The 21,676-nt window shown below is 39.8% G+C and overlaps 1 protein-coding gene across 2 annotated transcripts; it reads right to left on the bottom strand.

Annotated features, from left to right (window-relative positions):
• Positions 1 to 377: 377 nt before the first annotated feature.
• LOC134296188 (uncharacterized) lies at positions 378 to 12,845 on the bottom strand. 2 transcript variants are annotated; one of them, XM_062970405.1, is made up of 2 exons: positions 7,834 to 12,845; positions 378 to 5,904 (listed from the first exon to the last, which is right to left on the bottom strand). In XM_062970405.1, exon 1 carries the CDS (start codon positions 12,349 to 12,351, stop codon positions 11,425 to 11,427), a length of 927 nt encoding a protein of 308 aa, XP_062826475.1. In that variant the 5' UTR covers positions 12,352 to 12,845; the 3' UTR covers positions 378 to 5,904; positions 7,834 to 11,424. The 2 variants fall into 2 exon arrangements, with proteins under 2 accessions (XP_062826475.1, XP_062826476.1); XM_062970406.1 differs by having other exon boundaries at positions 7,843 to 12,845.
• Between the last annotated feature and the right edge of the window lie 8,831 nt (positions 12,846 to 21,676).

The following is a 21,676-nucleotide window of genomic DNA, read 5'->3' as shown; positions in this document are numbered from 1 at the left end:
ATCTGTCTTGAGTGTCCACTGAAGTTTATCAATGGAGCCTGAATTCTAGATTATTTTATGCTATGGAACTACTCTTCATGATTTGCTAAAAAAAGTTTCAAACCCCCCCCCCCCCATTTTTTCTGGCTATGGCCCTGGGTTGATTTGTGGCTGATGTTTGATTCAAATCAAGGATCTGTCATTCTGGCTGCCTCACTTAATCGTATCAGTTAGTAGTAGTTAGATCAGCATCATTTTTCTATCACATTTTTGTTATTTGTCATGATATTTGTGCATTTGCTGCTTTAATCATTTTGCTAAAAATAATAGTAATTATTATTGTAATAATACATTACTTACTTGCCTACCCATAGAATAAGCAATTTTGTGAGCTACCATGAGCATCTGTAAAAGGTTTAATACAGTTGAAACTAAAACACTGTGAACAGAAACAAAAACTGTCCATTCCAGTATGTGCTAGTGCTATAACCATGCCCCACCCTTCACTTCAATCCCATCAGTGACTGTGTACTTTGCCAAACGGAATGCTTGGAAAAGTTACCTTTGGACTGCAATTCCCAGAATCTCACAGCTGGCATGGCCACTCTGCATATCTTCTTTGGAGAGTCTTTAAATAAGGTCTCTCAGTCGCACCAACCACACAGTCCTGCCAATCATATTCCACTTCTGAGACCATGGGTTGCAATAGCACATGTATGGGGGGTTTGGGAGGAGACAGTGAAACACAGTTTTGCTTTTGTCACTGAATTCCATCTGAGTTTTGGAAAATTCCCACCGCCTTGAAACATGGTCACTGCTCTGACGCTAATAGAAAAAGACTATTAAAAAGCTTTATGATATTCCGTTCTCCTCATTCTGGTCCCTTTCCCCCTTTGTTGCTGCTGGCATTATATGCATAATTGATGTGTCTAGGTGCTTCTGCTCTGCCGTTTCCTCCGCTGTGCTGCTCCTTATGCCTGCTTCACATCCTCCCTTTGAGCAAAGGATCATGCCGCATAGAACCCAGATCAGTTTAATTAGCGTTTGTCTGAGCTGCTGTGTCAGGATTGCTTCTCTTCACTGATGTGGGTGGCTCTTGTGGCAGGCCACACTTTTGCGACAAAAAGTTCCTTGGCCTGGTTTGCAAAGGACAAGAGGAAAACTTAAAGGCTTTTCTTACTGTCCCCAGGTCCCCCACAAATCCAAATTCAGTTTCCTCAACTGCCTCAGATGTTTTAAATCGTCATCTCTACCCCAGGTATGCCAGGAGAAGCAAACTGGATGGAGAGAAGAGAAATGGTGTAAAGCAGCAGAGCATTGTAAAGGAAGGTTTAGGGGTTGAGGGGCGACTCTCCTCTTCCCCAACAAACATTAAGCCGCACTACTAGTTTAGATATAATTTGGGGATTGACTCAAATAAGCAGTATAGAAATATTCCTAATGAATAAACTTTAAAATTGAATGGCAAATATGTATTTTAACATGTCTGTTTTGGCGAAGATGAGTTGCAACAGAGCTTTAGTGTTAATATAGTAAAAAGATGTTGAAATTAGTCACATTAATCATTATTTTGAAAAACAATATCATTTTAAAATAAGTACATGCAGTGGACTCTCAGTTAACCAGAATTCAAGCAACCAGCAACAATTTAACAAAATCAGCTTTTTATAACTGTGTTACATTAAGTTAAGTTTGTCCTTCTTTGTTTTTATTTGTTTTTAATTACTGTTTTTCAATGTTAATATGGTGTGGTATGGTATAGTATGGGTATAATATTAGTTAGGCCTATTTTTAATAGTAACTCTCAAGCACCCAGAAATTACACTTAATACTTACTCAGCATCTACCAATCCCTATGGGGGCCAATTAACTAAAAGTATACTGTACTTGTCACCCTTCTGTCCCACTCTTGCACCAAGGAGAGTAAGGCAGAATATGTGGGCGTCTCTCATTTAATCCTTGCAACAACCCTGTAGAAAAAGTATCCTGACCACCCTGCAAACTTCATGGCAGATCAAACTGTTTCTTTGATCAAGGTCCATTATATGGCAGTGGCTCAGAACAACAATATGTCAGAATGATGATAGATCTCAGAGGAGAGGGAGGAGAATGAAAAAATGAAAAAAAATAATGTTATCAGATCCTGGCAATAAGAATCAATAAAATCCAAAATATATCATATTTTTGGTCCCTCTTTACATTCCCAAGCTGAAGTCTCATACTCTTTGCTCCAATGGATAAAAACATAGTCAGTCTTCCACATTGTGTTTAGGGGCACAGGACACCTGTGAGTGTGAAAAACTGCAGGGACGCCTAGAAATTTCTAAATCCTCCAGCACAAATCTATGGTCAACATCTGATAGAAGCTGATCATATAATCACACTAGAAGACCTGGAGATTTACAGGGATAACATTTTAATAACTTCACAGACTTCAGATATTGTATGTCATGAACCCATGTAATTTGAACCCAGAATCTCCAGGCCAGCAGAAAACAACCCTGCTCCCTCTTCCTTATGACATACTTTCACATATCCTCACTATCCAGAGATAGAGTTCAAAACCAAAACAGGTGAGAGAAAAATAGAGCTCTTCAGAGCAGTGATTATTATTGTTGCCTTCCCTATTAATCATTTGTTTATTGGCCAAAACCTTTTTTTTTCCAAATCCAGCTCCGATCAATAAAGGGCCCTTTCACACAGCCATACAATCCAAAATATCAAGAAAGATAATCCACAATATCTGCATTGAACTGGATTATCTGAGTCCACACTGCCATATAATCCAGTTCATTGTGGATTTTATATAGCTGTGTGGAAGGGGTGATGTGATGCGGTCAGGGGCGGCTGAAGCTATAAGCTAAGGAAGCTTTTGCGGGTGGCGCGAAATCGCTAGGGGCGCTGATGAGGTGCCGGCATCCAGATTCAGGTCTCTCAAAGCACGCGGAAGGGCTCATGTGAGAGAGGGAGTCAGGAAGAGCTGAAGGAAGGAAGGAAGGATGGACGGAAGAACGGACCAACTGACGGACAAGGTCCCAAGGAGGTGCGAGCCCTCTTCCGCATGTGTGCTTTCCCTCTTCCTCTCTCTCTCTCTGCCTTGCAGCCCTGCTGGAAACACAGCATGTGGCCAGGAAGCAAAGGGAAGGGAAGGAAGAGAAGTGGAAAAGGAACGGGAGGGGAAGGGGAAGGGAAAGGAAGAGAAAAAAGGAAAGGGAAGGAGCAGGAAAGAAAGGAAGAGACAAGGAAAGGAAGAGGAAGGGAAAGGAAGAGGAAAGGAGAAGAAGAGGAAAGGAAAGGAGGAAGGAAAGAAGGGAGAAAAGTGGGATACAAATAAAGTTTCATAATGTTGTTGAAGGCTTTCATGGCCAGAATTACTGGGTTACTGTGAGTTTTCCGGGGTGTATGACCCATGTTCCAGAAGCATTCTCTCCTGATGTTTCGCCTGCATCTATGGCAGGCATCTTCAGAGGTTGGAAACTAATAAATTGGGGTTTATATATCTGCAGAATGTTTCAATTGCCCATCTTGAGTGGCATTGAATAGCCTTTCAGCTTCAAAGCTTGGCTGCTTGCTGCCTGGGGGAATCCTTTGTTGGGATGATTTATTACTATTATTGTTATTACTGTTATTATTATTATTAGTCCTTGCTCCCGGGACGGTTCCTCTGCTGTGGCTCCCTACCTATCTATCTACCTTGCCACATATTCTCCACATTGTGTGTATGTGTATGTATATATAAGATATATATATATATATATATCTCACATACAAACACATATGCAGGGACCATATGTGCCTCATATATATGTGTGTGTGTGTGCTACATACACACATACATATATATTATATTCACCTCTACCTTCTACTTTTTATTTTTCAGTGATTGGTTTGCAGGAGCACCAAAATACTGTTTGATTACACTTGAAAATTACCTAGGGCTGGCCTTGGATATGGCAGCTAAAAAAGCCAATGGGATTTTGGCCTGCATCAATAGGAGTCTAGTGTCTAGATCCAGGGAAGTCATGCTACCCCTCTATTCTGCCTTGGTCAGACCACACCTGGAATACTGTGTCCAATTCTGGGCACCGCAATTGAAAGGAGATGTTGACAAGCTGGAAGATGTCCAGAGGAGGGCGACTAAAATGATCAAAGGTCTGGAGAAAAAGCCCTATGAGGAGCGGCTGAACGAGCTGGGTATGTTTAGCCTGCAGAAGAGAAGGCTGAGAGGAGACATGATGAGAGCCATGTATAAATATGTGAGGGGAAGTCATAGGAACGAGGGATCAAGCTTGTTTTCTGCTGCCCTGGAGATTAGGACACGGAACAAAGGCTTCAAACTTCAGGAAAGGAGATTCCACCTGAACATTAGGAAGAACTTCCTCACTATGAGAGCTGTTTGGAACTGGAAGATTTTTGCCCCGGAGTGTGGTGGAGGCTCCTTCTTTGGAGGCTTTTAAATGGAAGCTTGATGGCCATCTGTCGGGGGTGCTTTGAATGCGATTTCCTGCTTCTCAGCAGGGGGTTGGATTGGATGGCCCATGAGGCCTCTTCCAACTCTATGATTCTATGAAAGAACTAGTGCAGTGTGGCATGGAAAAGAGATAAAGTTTAGCTGGGATTGTATTTGCTCAGATCCTTTCTACTACAGCTTTGCTTCTGTGCTTGCTCTAAGCTTGGATGTAATACAAATAAAAAATACTCATTGTTCACGAGATGCCCCTCAGTCAAGCCATTGATCTTTGCTTTGTTCCTTGGGGGCATTTCAGTTGAGGTGCATCTTGGGATGAAATTCTTCAAAACAGCAAGCAGAAATGAATTTATATGTTAGTCTTGTAACAGGGTATGAAAGAAGAAAGTCAGTAAAGCCTTTGGATGCACTAGACCTGATTATTGTTCAAAAGGACTAATATTAATGCAACTGTTTTCAAAAGCATCTGTGGTGAAACTGAATTGAAAAAATTGTTGTAGCCCTACAATAGTATACCCAGGAGTAGGTGGAGTTTTTAATTTCTCCTTCCATGCAAGTTTACCTCAAGCATCCCCTGACTTTATGTGTCTTTTAATAATCAGTATAGCCTTTTTAGTTTTAGAAATGCACATTCTATCAGGTTTCCTGAGTGGTACAAGGAAAATGAAATTATTTTCTAAGAGGCTATAAAATGTGCACTGCTTCTAAGAGAGAAAATATCTTTGTCCCTGGGGCTAATATTGTATTAGCCACTCCCCCCCCCCCAAAAAATGCATATTATTTACCTTAAGAAGCATCAGGCTCTGCTCTATCTTCTCTCTTACCAATTTATATCAGCAATTCTGTTTTTTTCTTTCTTGTTCTTCAAACAAAGTTGCAACAGTTTGCCAAGCCAACTGAGCAGGTTTGCTGTGGATTTTATTACTGTAAAATGTCCTGTTAGCCCAATTTTCATGCTACTTATTATCTAGCCTGGTGCAATGGAAATACAAAAGTCTCCCTTTGCTTACCAACTGTGTACAAGTTGAGAAGATGATACAAGATGGAAGGCAAAAAATTACTCCCATCACCTAGATGTCAGAGTTATTTTTCCAAGGGAGAGAAAGCAGTGGTAACAAACAAACCTTGGATTCATGTTTTTGTGGAAGATTCCTTCCGCCAGCACTCAAGCAGAGAGAAAACTGGGATTAAAGTTGTGGCTTTTTTTTTTATCATGTCAGAAGTGACTTGAGTACATACTGGAAGTCGCTTCTGGTGTGAGAGAATTGGCCGTCTACAGAGATGTTGCCCAGGGGATGCCCGGATGTGTTACCATCTTTCTGGGAGGCTTCTCTCGTGTCTCCCCAAGCTAGAAATTGCAGATGGGAGCTAACCCCATATCACGGATTCGAACCACCAACCCTCAGGTCAGCAGTTCAGCTGGTACAAGGGTTTAACCCATTTCGCCATCGCAGCTCCTGTAGGAAAGGTAAGACAGCATAGGAAAACAAAGTCAATAGTTGTGATTATGATGCCTAGGCATTTTGTTGCCTAATGAAAACAAAAGAAAGGATGGTAGTGTCTCCCTCTTCCTCACATGTCGAGGCCAACTGGGCTGGCAACCGAGCATTCAGCATAGCAGTGGGGCATTGTCCCCCACCACACTTATGTTCAGGAGCATGATTTCAGAAATTCAATGCTTCCACATCCCCTCACCATTGCCCCCACACTCCCAACATCCACTGCTTGAGATGGTTGTCTCACTGCCTCATGGTGGGCCAATCCTTCACATGGACAAAGCAAGTAATGTGGGGGGAGAGGATGGACTACCAATTACAAATATTCAGCATCAGCTAAGCTGAAAAATATTTATCAGGGAAGGGGAAATAAATTAATTGTGACTTCTGTCCTGGGTGAGTAGTAGTGGAGTAGAACTGAGAGGGCTTTTTTTTAAAGAAGATGAGATGTTGAGTTCATAATTGGAAGCTGTTGGCACATTTCCCCATCAGCAGCAGAATTGCTTTAGAAATGTATAGGTAAGCAATCAGACTTAAATGCAAAGCCCATTGTTTACATTCCAACAAGCAATCAATTTTGGCTGGTAAGGTCCTCTAAGTATTTCAAAACGCCCTATTGGTTTCTCGCATATCACTTTCTTTGGGACTTTTTTCAACTGGCTATGTTTGAAAGTGTGCATGTGCCTCTGCGAGAGCCCACATGATGTAGTGGTTTGACTGCTATACCAGAACTCTGGAAGACTAGGGCTTACATCTTTCTTGGTCATGGAAACTCACTGAGTGACCTTGGGCAAGTCATACTTCCTCAGTCACTCACAGCAAAAGGCAATGGCAAAGTCCCTCTGAACAAATCTTTTAAGTACACGTCCTGTATATGCTTTTTTATACTTCCCTCCCAGCTTCCCCATTGTAGTACAACAAATGGTTTCTATTTTTAAAAGGAGGTAAATAGTCTCATTAATGTACCCTGGCAGAGAAAGTAAAAAAGGTAAAACTGAGGTACCTAGGGGAGGAGATAAAAATTAAGTCACAATATCTCCCCAAAAGTGGTAGTGGGGATGGTAACCTGGACTCTATTTTTAATTGCTATGGTAATGTAGGATTGCATATGGTTGTAGGAAGGCACCCAGAAAGTCAAGTTGAGTGAAATGATAGGTTGGACTTTAAATCTCCTGCCAGTCAGGGATAACACACAGGAGGAACCCATGGTGGATTGCTCTTCATACCATCCTGAGAATAACATGTTTTTATGGTCAGATAACTTTTACCACTTGAGAGAATCACTTTTTCTAAGTATGCCATCTGTTTTGAACTAGAACAGAAGCTGAAAGAAAGACATAACTTCCAGTGTTGTGGAATATTTTCAAAATGATTAGATATGTCCATAAAGGAAAGATATGTGCTTATTACTTCTTATTAGTGCATCTTACCTTTGTCAACTTGACATAGACACAGGGTCTATTCCCATCCCAATTTGCACTTCCAAGAATTTGCAGCACTTTATCAGTTACCTCTGTTTACAATATTTATATGGTGCACTTTATCCAGTCTATTTTACAATCTCTCCGTTTTAAACCATGTTTTTATTAAGTTTTTGTCATTTACTTTATTGGTTAATGTTTACAATTTTAATTGTGAATGTTTCTTGTCTATTTTTGTGTTTTATACTGTTATTGTTTTTATTCGGGCTTGGCCCCATGTAAGCCGCCCTGAGTCCCCTTTGGGGAGATAGAGGCAGGGTATAAAAATAAAGTTGTTGTTGTTGTTGTTGTTGTTGTTGTTATTATTATTATTATTAGGAAAGGATTGCTGCCTTCAAGCCCTGCATATACCGTGCCTGAGAGAGAATAAGGCTGTCAATGGCTACTAGTCTTGATGATTATCTATTACCTCAAGTACCTGTATAACATTTCCTGGGGAACATCTGGAGGAGGTAATTCTTGTACTCTTGTGCTGCTTGTGGGCTTTCCATCAGCCATGGAGTGAGATGAACAGCAAACTAGATAGGCCTTTGATCTGATCCAGTAAGGCTCTTCTGATATTCTTAAGAAGCACCCCAGAGGTATATGGCCAGCTGATGTAAACATAATGCCGGACTAGATGGACCCTTGATCTGATCCAGCAGAGCTCTTCTGAAGTTCTTATGTTCTTAATCTGCAATCAGTGCCAAGAAGAGAGAGAGAATTCATTTAAAAAGATACATTGAGTGGTTTGATTAATGTTTGTCTTCCTCTAGTGTTAAGACTCACTCAGGTCCAATGCTGGTATGGATGTTATCATTCTCTTTCTTTTAGACCATACTATCCAAGTATGCTGGAAATAGCAATCATCTTCAAACCTCCACTAGTAATTTGTTTGTATATGATCCTGTTTGCTTACTGTATTGTATATGTTTATTTTGGTATGCAGCTTTCCCTTTACTCCATGTTTCTTGAAGTTGTGGGAGGGGCTGCAGACCACATGATCAGTTCTGGGACAGCTGAGAGCTCAGACTTCATTTTAGAACACAAAGATGCTTTAAACTTTGGACTGTTAAGATAATCAGAAAGATGCTCTGTGTTATGTGCACAGAGAAACTAATTCAAATCCTATCTGTAACAGGATTGACAAGTAATGTACCTGTATGCTGAATATGTGAAGGTGAATATGTGAAGTAAACCAGATATGTTACTTTTAACGGAGTCTACTTTACTTTTGTCTCTTGCGAGCATGATATAGAAGCAAGATATTTATGGGAGAGTAGATGTTTTTGGGCACTGAAAGGAACACTTCTGAAGAACTGCTCTATTTTGTGTATTGGCATAATCTATGTTCCTAACGGATCAGAGACGACTAGATTATCAGTCTAACAGCTGAAAACTGAATTGTCATGCATAAGTACATGTGGGTATACACCACTGAAAAGAAAATTTTACTCAAATGGGTTTTTGGGTCTTCTCTGGAAGATCATATTTTTACAAACGGTTATGATTTTAAAATGGTTGTGAATGCTATTTTTCTCCAAAAGGTTATGGAGTTTCTGGTTTTCCAAAATGTTATGACCTCTAAAAGGTCATGCCTTTCCAAAAAAAGCATATACTTATATCCTTCAACATTTTACAGATGAAAACTGGAACACATGTGACCAAGAGCTTATATTGTATTTTGAAAGGCAATTCAACATTCTAGCAATTTAAAACTATTGTGAATTAAAATAATTCGTGAAAAGAAAGGCTATAAAAAGAAGAAAACAACACAATCCTTAAACGCACATGGAACAGGCAAGTTTTCATTATCAATGGGAGGAGAGCAAGGAAAGGGTGCCATACTAGCCTCCCATGAAGGGAGTTCCAGAATCTAGTGGCAGCAATCAATCAGGCCTCTCTCATTCTTTATGCCCCCAAACATGTCTATAGAGGCAGTAGGATTGGGAGAAGGACCTCCCTTAAGCACCTTGGAGCTGGGGCAGGCTCATATAGGATTCTTGTCATTCAAGACCAAACAGCATCAATGGCATAGGAATTTCTGCTGGAAAAAGAGTACTAATTAATCCCTGTTTTGGCTTGTGAGCATTCAAGAAGCTTTTAGGAAGATCTAACTGAATGGTCAAGAATCCCTTATCTAGCCAATACTGGTGGTATGCAGATAAACCCAACTAACATGGCTAAAGTTTGGGACCCAGGCCTGTCATTAGAAAGAATGAGATCCCTTTCTCAGGAAGCAGATATTGAGTTTCATGAAAGAGTGTCAAATTGTTAGCAATTTACTTTATTATTGTATTTTTATCTTTTTAATGCCAGTACCAGGTGGCAAAATAACTTGGCTGGCTTGGGTGTTTGCACTTGAGGTGAGAGTGGTGTATTTTTGGCTGGTCTTCCTGAGGCACAAAATATCTTGGATGGCCCCTAAGCTCACATGGCAGTTTTAACATCTGAGAAGAAGGTGTTAAGCTGATTGGAGAAGGGCATGCTGGCTTCCACCACTACTTCTCCACAAATGCATAATGGGAGGAAGGCATAGCGAGACGTTCACCACTAGCTATACAATCCAGCCTCTGAAAAAACAAAATGAAATGGGTTTTCCTAGTTACTTATTGGATGCAGTGGCAGGGCAATCACTGGTATGTGTTGACAGGGCTATTTCCCCATGTGGCTCCAACCGTTGGACTCTACCTGTCTGCACTGTTCACAGCTTTGTGGCTGTAGTTTAACAAATCCCTTGCCTGATCCACTTCCGTCTTTTGTCTTTTTTAACTTCATTATGTATCTGAACAAAGAGATGAAAAGAAGCTGTAGAAAGAAAACTCTGTTTTGTGACTCTTCTGACTTGTGCTGGTCTCTGGATGCTGGCTGCCATCCCCTTTCAATGTAACAGAGGAGAAACAAGCTGACCGGCTCACTAGGGACCCTATTTGCTGTTGCCTAGTCATTAGCTATCACTCTCACTTATGAAGCTTGCCAAACAATGACAAAAGCCTGACACTGGGGGAATTCGAGTGAGGACATCATTTGCAGTGGGGTTAAGGAACTTTCCTTCTGTTCTTTCTTTCTTTCTTTCTTTCTTTCTTTCTTTCTTTCTTTCTTTCTTTCTTTCTTTCTTTCATTCCTTCTTTCACTAATGATTTTCTTTATTCATATGTCTTTTGCTTTCTATTGTTTGGATTGGGAACAAAAAGTAGCAGGGGAAGCCACATAATATTAAGGTTCAGCATACATAGGCCTCGAGATTCCCAGGGAAACAGTCTTGAGATGAGTAATTCTGCCTGTGGCTTCAAGAGGATAAAAGCAATAGTGGCTCTTTAGACACAAAATGAGGAAACATGAGGAAACAGGCCAGAGTGGCAGCTTCTGTCTTCCTGAGACAGGATACCTATTCTGAGTTTTAGTCTGAACTTTAAATGGGATAGTCAAGGTTTTCCGCCTATTTTCTAGAATTCAACACTCCAACTATTTATTTAAAATCCAGACAAAGCCTAGAATTGAGCTATACCTCACTGACAAAGGGTACATATACACTGTAGAATTAATGCAGTTTGACCTTTAGTGTGTCCCTGAGTGACCATCCTATATGGATGGAGATCAGACAGGGCGAATATATCTTAGTAGTGACCTACCAGTAAAATTTTATCTACTTGACTGGTGGATATGGTTCAAATAGCTGTGTTAAGTCTCTTCCAAACTAAATAATCATAGTCCTATGGTACAACGTTTACTACCATAGTCCCATCCTATGGAATCCTGAAATATACAGTTTAGGAATGTGTTGTCGAAGGCTTTCATGGCCGGGATCACAGGGTTGTTGTATGTCTTTCGGGCTGTGTGGCCATGTTCCAGAAGCATTCTCTCCTGACGTTTCGCCCACATCTATGGCAGGCATCCTCAGAGGTTGTGAGGTATGGAGAAAACTAAGCAAAGAGGTTAATATATATCTGTGGAAAGTCTAGGGTGAGAGAGGTCAGTGTGAATGTTGTGTAGTTAATCACTTTAATTAGCATTGAAAAGCTTATCTGCTGTCTTCTTCCTGCCTCTGGGGCATCCTTTGTTTAGAGTCGTTAACTGCCCTTGGTTGATTCATGTCTGGAAATCCTCTGTTTTCAGAGTATTGCTTTTTATTTACTGTTCTGATTTTTGAGTTTTTTAATACTGGTAGCCAGATTTTGTTCATTTTCATGGTTTCTTCCTTTCTGTTGAAGTTGTCCACATGCTTGTGGATTTCAATGGCTTCTCTGTGTAGTCTGACATGATAGTTGTTAGAATGGTCCAGCATTTTTGTGTTCTCAAATAGTATTCTGTGTCTAGGCTGGTTCATCAAATGCTCTGTTATGGCTGATTTCTCTGGTTGAATTAGTCTGCAGTGCCTTTCATGTTCTTTGACTCTTGTTTGGGCGCTGCGTTTGGTGGTCCCTATGTAGACTTGTCCACAGCTGCATGGTATCCGGTAGACTCCTGCAGAAGAGAGAGGATCCCTCTTGTCCTTCGCTGACCGTAGCATTTGTTGGATTTTCTTCGTGGGTCTGTAGATAGTTTGTAGGTTGTGCTTCTTCATCAGCTTCCCTATGCGGTCAGTAGTTCCCTTGATGTATGGTAAGAACACCTTTCCTCTGGGTGGATCTTTGTCTTGACTCTCATGGCTTGTTCTTGGCCTTGCAGCTCTTTTGATGTCTGTGGTGGAGTATCCATTGGCCTGTAGAGCCCAGTTTAGGTGGTTGAGTTCACCTTGGAGGAGGTGAGGTTCGCAGATTCTTTGTGCACGGTCTGTCAGGGCTTTGATTGTGCTCCTTTTTTGACTTGGGTGATGGTTGGAGTTATTATGAAGGTATCTATCTGTGTGTGTAGGTTTTTTGTAAACTGTGTGGCCCAATTGTTGATTGGGTTTGCGGATGACCAGAACATCTAGAAATGGCAGTTTTCCTTCCTTTTCTTTTTCCATGGTGAATTGGATGTTTGGGTGGATGCTGTTAAGATGGTTAGGAATGGTTTTCTATAATAACTCAACCAGGGAGAGAAAAAAATCCTGGTCAATTGGGAAGGCAAATGTTAAAAAAGAGAAGTACTATTGTTATGAATTATGAATGTAAAACCCAATAAAATGTTAAAAAAATAACTCAACCAGGGAGCTCCTCTATTGACCCTGACCAGACTACAAAACGAAGGATTACAAGGATGCAGCTATGGCAGGAAAAGCAGTGTCAAATAGCCATCACTATTTAGTATGCAAGAGACCTAAAACTCTTGTAATAAAAGCAACAAACAAACTTGTAACACCTTAAGGACTAACTTATTTTATTTGCAGCCGGAGTTTTGTCAGTCGTAGGAAAATTAATCTCCATATTCTTGTCTCTTCATCTCATACAGTTTTATCAATTCACTTTTTTTGTTTGATTGTTTGGATTTCCACTCCCACTCCCTGTTGTTTTTTTGTTGATATTTAGTTATCCATCAAGTAGTTTAAGGAAAATCACTAACATTTAAAAGACAGACAGACTGTGCTGTTTCCTTTTTTTAAAAAAAGGTGATAGTTTATTTTTATTTTTAAAGGGAATGAAATTTGAAATATTGCTCTGTGATAACAATTGGACTAAGCTGTTCAGTAGGTAGAAAATGAAGGTTAAACATTTCCTGAAACAACCAAGTTATCAAAAATATTAAAGTACTTTTTACTTAGAATTAAGATTATTGTTTGTGTCTATACTTGTTTCTGTAGCAAGTTGATCAGAATTCCACATCATGCTTTTACCAAGTAATACCAAGATAAGATTGAGATAAGATATTTCAGGTCAACCAGGGATACATTTCAAGCTTGCTGCTATCAATGGGTCCATTGATTTCAACAGGGAGACTGCATAAATTTTTCCCATTTGCCAGCTGTTCAGTTGATGCTGGATTGTTCTTTAACATATATTGACATCATTATACTGTAACATAATCCAGCAAGATAGATGGCTTGGATAATGGATAGGCTATAACATCTTTCATCACTTGCTAGACTGTAATGCTGAATTCTCTCATGATTGCTAATGTCCCAAAAATGCTTCCATCCAGCAGGTGCTTTTGTATATTCATGTAAAACTATCTTGGTAGTCTCCATCTTAGGCTCATCATATGGATGTCTGTCTCATTTGAAATGATACCATGAAATGGAGGGCAATTCTGGCTTGTCACTGACACTATGGGATTGTGTCATCCCAACTTCTCAAAGAAAAGCTTTTTTCAAAAATAAAAAAGGAAAAATGATGCATTGATATTTTTATTATAACTACATTTAAACCGCTTATTTTAAGCTGTAGTGCATCTTAGTGTAAAATGTAGAATCTTTTACCCATCTAATCAGACTAATGATGTATGAGAAAATCTTCTCAATGGCTGCTCATAGGTTTTGGAACTTCCTCCCATGGGAAGTTTGGTTTGCCATTTCCCTGATCTGTTTTCTGCTGCCAGGTGAAGATCTTTTTATTAACTCAGGCATTTGGCTCATAAATGGTTGGGACAGAAGGATCATTGATGTGGTTTTGTCTTTTTACTATGTTTTAATATATTTTAACTGTTTTGAAGTTAACTGGATTGTTTGTTTAAGGTTTTTAAACTTCTATTTGCTGGTAACTGCTATCAAAGCAACTTCAATGTGGCAACCCTATGAATGAAAGACTTTCAAGTCACCCTATCATCAGTCACGCTGCTCAGGTCTTGCAGACTCAGGGCTGTAGCTTCCTTGATTGAATCAACCCATCTGGAATGTAGTTGTTCTCTTTTCTTATGGCCTTCTACCTTACCAAGCATTATTGTATTTTTCATGAGTCATGTATTCTCAGGGTATGGCCAAAATATGACAGTCTAGGTTTAGTCATCTTGGCTGCTAGCAACAGTTTGGGCTTAATTCGATCTAGGACCCATTTATTTGTCTTTTTAGCAGTCCACTGTACTTATTAGACCTCTTCAACACCACATTTCAAGTGAGTTGATTTTCTTCCTATCAGGTTCTGTACTGTCCAGCTTTCACAACTATACATAGAATTTGGAAATATAATGGCATAGACAATGCTAAGTCCTGCGCTCAATGACATATCTTTACCCTTCAGGGTTTTGCCTAGTTCCTTTGTAGCTGCCTTTCCAAGTCCCAGTCTTCTAATTTCTTGACTCCAGTCCGCATTCTGATTAATGATTGGGCCAAGTGTATAGAAAACCTTGAATTATTTCAGTGTTTTCACTGCCTTCTTTAAAGCCATGTAAATTATCTGTGGTCATTTTTTAAAAAATTCTTAAGATTTAACTGTAAACTTTCCTTTGCACTTTTTTCAGTAATTGTTGCAAGTCATCACAATTTTCTGCTAGTAGTATGGTATCATCTGCATATCTTGATTTGGCATTGTTCTTTCCTCTAATTTCAAACCTCCTTCCTCTGAGGCTACTCCTCCTTTACATATTATGTGTTTAGCATACAAGGTAAACAGACAGGGTGATAAAATGCAGCCCTTACCTGACTCCCTTGACAATTGAAAACTCTTCTGTCCCCATGTATTCTGTTCCAATGGTACCTGCTTGTACTGAGTACAGGTTACACATCAAAACAATCAAATCAAAATACCCATTTACGTAACATTCACCCACAGTTTTTTCATGAGCTACAAAATCAAAAGCCTTGGCTATAATCTACAAAACACATTTATACATTATGCAGCATTATCCAATGTATGTCTGCAATTTGATCCCTAGTATCTCTTCCTTTCCTGAACCCAGGTTGGACATTGGCATTTCTCATGTAATAGGAGTCTTTATTATAGAATTTTGAGCCTGACTTTGCTTGTATGGGGAATTAATGCATTGGTCCTGTGGTTACCGTGATTTGTAGTGTCCTCTTTCCTGGGGATAGAATATATACTGATAGTAGATTCTGTCTCTGTAGGTTGAAGCAGCTCTGTTGGTATACCTGTTGTTCTTGATGATTTATTTCTCCCAACTGCAACATCTTTATTATATTGTTTTAACTTCATTTCATTTTAACCTATACTCGAAGCTGCTTTGAATCCCATATTTGGCTGAAAGATGTGAAGTCAATTAGACAAACTAATGAACAAGAAAGCTATGGACAAGCAAATGGGAAATGACTTTCACAAACTGCTAGACCGAAGCTTGAAAGAGGTTCTGAGGAAGTACCAGCAGAACCCTGCTTGATCCTGGTCCTTTTTATATACAGTAGAGTCAGGGCCAGTTCGTAATGGAAGCAGCCCTTGCTGGGTGCTCTCGCGGAGCGCCGGCGACCATTGGGTTGCTCACCGCAGAACAGGAAGTCCTTGCTATTCTTGCGAGATTTCGTGAGATTTCTGCTAGATCTTGCAAAATATTGCGAGAATAGCGAGGACTTCCTGGAGTTCCACGGCTGGAGAGCGTGCCGCTGCCGCCGGTAAGTTTGGGGGGGGGGCATAATTTGGGGGGGGGGTGCGGCCCTACGTTTGCGTACATAGTGAAAAATCCTAGGGCCGCTCCTGAGTAGAGTCTCACTTATCCAACATAAACGGGCCAGCAGAATATTGGATAAGCGAAAATGTTGTATAATAAGGAGGGATTACGAAAAAAGTCTATTAAACATAAAATTACATTATGATTTTACAAATTAGGCACCACAACATCATGTTTTACAATAAATTTGACAGAAAAAGCAGTTCAATACACAATAATGTTATGTATTCATTACTGTATTTACGAATTTAGCACCAAACACATTGCAACATTTACTACAAAAACATTGACTACTAAAAGGCAGACTGCATTGGATAATATAGAACATTGGATAAGTGAAGGTTGGATAAGTGAGACTCTACTGTATATACAAGCTCTTAGCTATTGAGTGGGTTATGATCTCCAAAGAAAAATACATAGTTCACTCAGGACCATAGGAGTGCAACACAGGGTATAGAGTATTTTTTCTGTTGTAAGCTGCCCCAAATCCTTTTGGGGAGAGGGAGCAGGATATAAATAAAGCTATTATTATTATTATTATTATTATTATTATTATTATTATTATTATTATTATTATGACACAGCAAACAAGATAGATATACTGGATTTCGTATCACAAAATCACAAGTCAAAAACTTCCCAAGTGTCTAGGACTGTGTGATGTATTTTCAGATGATGCGTGCAGATTCCAGTAGGGTGGCCTTATTATTATTATTATTATTATTATTATTATTATTATTATTATTTCTCTTCTAGGTTGTAAATTTATCTTACCCTGTAGCTTTTTGACCAGTCTTCCCCAACTGACTGGCCTGAAGATGGATGGTCTACAATCTTCATTAACCTGTTGAGGGCAATACAGCACATGTGTGTTTAAACGTGTTGTTGTTATTTTAATCTGTAGTTTGATCTGTGCATAAGTGTTTAAAAATGAGGCTTTTAATATGCATTGGGGATGCTTTGCTTACAATTTTACAGTGTCCCGAGACTTTATCCACTGGAAAAACCATATTTTCTCATCTTTTTCTTATTGCAAAAAATGCATCTTTTTTCTTATTGCCAAAAAATGTATCTTTTTTCTTATTGCAAAAAAAAAATGAAACAAAATTAATAAGGGAAAGGCCACAAAGTAGTACAATTTAATTCTGGGTACAGGGAAGAAAACTTACACATTATAGTGACAGGAATTTTCTCTGGGAAAGATGGATTCTCTTTTTGAGACCTCTTTTTCCTACTATTTTCAATTGCACAGCCATTTGGCTTGAACATGCAGCATTTTCCTCTAAAGACCCTATTGCTTCCTTTGCGCTTTGTGAATCCTTTGCTCAAAAAAGGAATGTGCATACATTTTGGTCTGATGCCTCGGGCTCTTGATATTAGCATCACATTAATTAACTGGTTCCTAAACTTGTTCAATGCCAGAAGGACATATGCTCAGTTAAGAAATTATAATACGTTACAGATTAAACTTTGCCATTTGCTCTTTTAAAATGATATTTTCCGTTATGAAACTATAATGTAATGTAATTACAAAACCATACACAGTATAAAGAAAAGTTTGGAACTCTTTATTGACATATATATGTGTTTGTGGGGCGGGGGAGGCGTTGAGGTATCATTAGAATTGCCAGGTGTCTCTTATTATAAGGGATACCCCCAGTTCGATGACTGGAAATCTTGTCCCATAATAGGACTGGCAAAATCAGTCCCCTACTTGAGGACTGGAAAGCTTTTCCTTTTATATAGACCAATCAAAATGCCTTCAACCCTTATGTATTTGAATATCTGCATCACCAAATTTATAATATGGACAATATTTAATTTCATAGAGTAATATATAGCTAGGTGAACTGAAATCAACATTCATTTGGTGTTTAGGTAAAATACAAACTTACTAATACCTACTTCTTGGCTCAGTCCTGTACATCTTGTATTTTGACAACACTAGGTGGCAGTGGCAATGCTTTTTGTCAACATTGTAGATTTATGAAATACAGTATAATAAGAGGCAGCAATGTCATAGAGTAGTTGTTCTCTCTCAAATCTTCACTGCCCAGAGCTTGGCTTTTAAAATGAAGGAGAGATCCCCATTTATACAGCATGCCTTTGAATAAATGCATAAATACTACTACTACTACTACTACTACTACTACTAATAATAATAATAATAATAATAATAATAACTTTATTCTAATTTCCCGCCCCATCTCCCCAGAGGGACTCAGGCGGCTCACATGGGGACCAAGCCCAAATACAGCATAAAATACAACAACAAAATACATTGAAAACATATGAACATATAAAAACAAAGCATATAAAATGCAATAAAAACATATTCAAGCAACCAATAGCCAAGGCACAGTAAGCATATTCAAGACTGGAGTAAGGCAGTAGAATTTATATATGTGCAATATCTTGCAACCTCTGGAAAAATTTTCACTTTAAGACTGCATTCCTCTTGTCCTATGTTATGTGAACTTATTTCTGTACATACTTTGTATTGCCAAAAGAGCCTCCGGGGCCTCTGTTATCCAATTTCTTTCTTTAACTTCACAAATCTAACCCACAGTACCAGAGAGTGCTCTCCCATTAGTCCACTTTTTGAAGCTCAAACATTTTAGTAGCTTTAGTCCTCATCCTGTTTCCCCTATACATTTAGGCGCATTTCGAGTTCAAAACAGAGTCTGTCACTTATATCCTAGAACATATGTTATAGTTGATACTGCCTCTATTGTCCGAAAGCCTGGTCCCACAGCCAAGTCTTAACTCTTTCATGGAAGGATAGGAGAGAGGGAGCCTGCCTGACTTCACTGGGGAGGGCGTTCCATAGGCGGGGGGCCACCACTGAAAAGGCCCTGTCTCTTGTTCCCGCCAGCAGTACCTGTGAGGCTGGCAAGACCGAAAGCAGGGGCCCCCCAGGGTTTTTTTAAATTATGTGGTGGGTCATAGTGGGAGACACGTTCGGACAAGTAATACCTAATTTACAAGGTTTTCCTGCTCCCTACCCACTTTTAAACTTCAGAAGTTTCAAATAGCATGGGGTCATTCTCTTCCTCCTGAACCGTAAGACAGAGGGTAGATAACCGCCAGAGTTCAGAAGGGTGCACTGATGTTCTCAGGACCCTACAGGGCTACAGTTTTCACCATAGTTATGTTATTATGTTAAGCTAAGTTAGTGAATAGCCCTGACTTTATGTAGGAAAACCAAGAATGCTGGTTTTATGACAGTGTACAAAAATGATGAAGTTAAATAGCAATATTGAGTAATGGCCAGAGCTGACATTTCTCAGAATCTGGCCATACTGGTTGGGATGTTCTGGAAATGGTAGTTCAGATAAGTTACTTTTCTAAGATCTCTTTAGAACACATATTTGAGTCATGGATGGTCAGCAGTATATGGGAATTCTCAGATCAATCAAAGAGGGAGGAAGGGAGACTAGGAAAATGTGATAAAGAATGATAAACCATAAAATTCCATGGACAACTATTTGGGATCCTCCATTTCTAATGTAAATGGTGCGTTGTTATTTTCCTATTAATGTTTAACATAAATTCAGAATAGACATTTTCTCACAAAATATCTTGAATATAATGGTCCTGATAAAGAGCTACAGCCAGGCAGGATTCCAAATGAATTTCAGCAAACATTAAGCAGGCACTGAGCCTGAGGCTATCTGGCAAGATAGTAAAAGCGGAGCGGGGGGGGGGGGGGGGGAGGCACTTGCACACTTCCCTTGCTGTACTGAATTCTTCTCACATTCATGTCATCACTTGGGGTTTGGAGAAAGGTCGGCATGAAAGAGCTGTGCCCAATTGATTTGGGGTTCAGCACTCATGTGTAGAGGAGGAGGGATTTCCACACTGTGCTAACATGGAGACATACATACAACATCCACATTGTACAGCCTTCAGTGTTCATGATCTACTCTGAATGGTGTCATTCAGGGTGATACCTTCAGCATCAATCACAGTGCTCAGAGTATGCCATTTAAATTACAAACATCAAGTACAAAAAATAAGGAAAATGCTTGTACAAACTTTTCAAAACAATTCTCTTGCTCTGAGATTCCTTCCCTTTGTCTGCTGACTGGAAAATAGGGAACATCCCTCGGAGATCTGGGAAGCCTACATTGACTTAGACAACCCACATTTGTTTTCTGTCCAATTTGGACAACTTGTGGCCCCCAAATCACCTGAAAATTCTCAACAGCCCATAAAAAACATTGATCTATCTCCTTTCCCCAGCCCCTCAAATTTGTTCAACTATATGCTATCTGAAATGGGAACTGGGTGTGATGTAATGACACCTCTAGGTTACTACTGGTGCCAAAGTATGGGCAATGGGGCCCAAAATTGATCTTGACCCTCCACTCAGTTGTTCAGCAGCTGAGAACAGTCCTCTTCCATTCCAATGCCCGTGGTCTGGTCTTTGAGGGAGAGAGAAGCACAATTTGTAAGCACTACTGGGTGCCTTTTTTGCTGAAGGGCATGATATAAATCAGGGGTCCCCAAACTACGCCCCTCGAAGGCATCTATCCGGCCCCCACGGTGGTGGCTTCCTCCTCCTCCCCCGAGGAAGGTGCATGCCACCGCTCTGTCCTTTCCCTGCACAAGCCTTTGCAGCCCTGTCTGCCCTCTCCCTGCAAAAGCCTTTGCAGCCATTCCTGGCTCCTCCCTCTTCCTGCACAAGCCTTTCCCGCCTCCTTCCTCACCCTGTGCCTGCCTGGAGTTGGAGTTGGAGTTTTGCTTGTGTTTACAAAGGTATTTTAATTATTATTTTAATTTCTGGTGCACAAAGGCAGAAGAGGGCTCTTCCAACCCTTGATATTATTTTTATTGTTATTATTACTAACATTGAGGCTGGGTGGCCATCTGCCAGGGGTGCTTTGCTTCTGGTGGACAAAGGCAGGAGGGGGCTGGACTAAATGGCCCAAGGGGTCTCTTCCAATCCTTGATATTATTTTTATTGTTATTATTACTAACATTGAGGCTGGGTGGCCATTTGTCAGGGGTGCTTTGCTTGTGCTTTTAGTGGACAAACGCAGAAGGGGGTTGGACTACATGGCCCAAGGGGTCTCTTTCACCCCTCTTTATTATTTTCATGATGATGATGATGATGATGATAATTATTATTATTAAAATTGAGGTTGTATTTGTTCCTGTTTGGTTTTTTTTACTTCAAAATAAGATATGTGCAATGTGCATAGGAATTTGTTCACAGTTTTTAAAATAAAACTATAGTCTGGCCCTCCAATGGTCTGAGGGACCGTGAACTGGCCCCCTGTTTAAAACATTTGGGGACCCCGATATAAATGCTCTAACTAGCTAGCCAACTAACTGACTGGTAGCCCTTCAAAGTTTTGCAGTTGATTGCTGAAGGAATTAAAATGTTCTTCCCTGTGCTGCAATAGTAAAGTCTGGTCTGCCCTAGACAAGCCATATCACATACCTATAAGTGTGGCTTTCTTTAATTCAAAAGAGAGACATCTAGCTTGTTTCCAGATCTCAAATGTATAATCTTTGATTTCTAAGTCACATTTTCTTTTCTTCTAAGAGATTTATCCAAGTTTTTTTAAAGGAAGATAGGGTAGTTTCAACTGTGCGAAACATACAGCATATTAAGGCATGCTCTGTGCATTGTTTCCCCATAGGTAACACTGAGTGAAATTTCAAACACCAGAGATGAAAGGCACATTCACCTGTCTCCTCTAAATACTGCAGTCTTTACTTTTGGCACTGCTCTTTATGCATATGAAAGGAAGGCCTACAATCGCCTTTCTTGATTTCCTTTTTAGACTCAG

This window comes from Anolis carolinensis, chromosome 2 (assembly GCF_035594765.1).
Source record: "Anolis carolinensis isolate JA03-04 chromosome 2, rAnoCar3.1.pri, whole genome shotgun sequence".
Classification (NCBI taxonomy): Eukaryota; Metazoa; Chordata; class Lepidosauria; order Squamata; family Dactyloidae; genus Anolis; species Anolis carolinensis.
The sequence above is the reverse complement of the archived record's forward strand: the minus strand, read 5'-3'. Positions and strand labels throughout refer to the sequence as shown.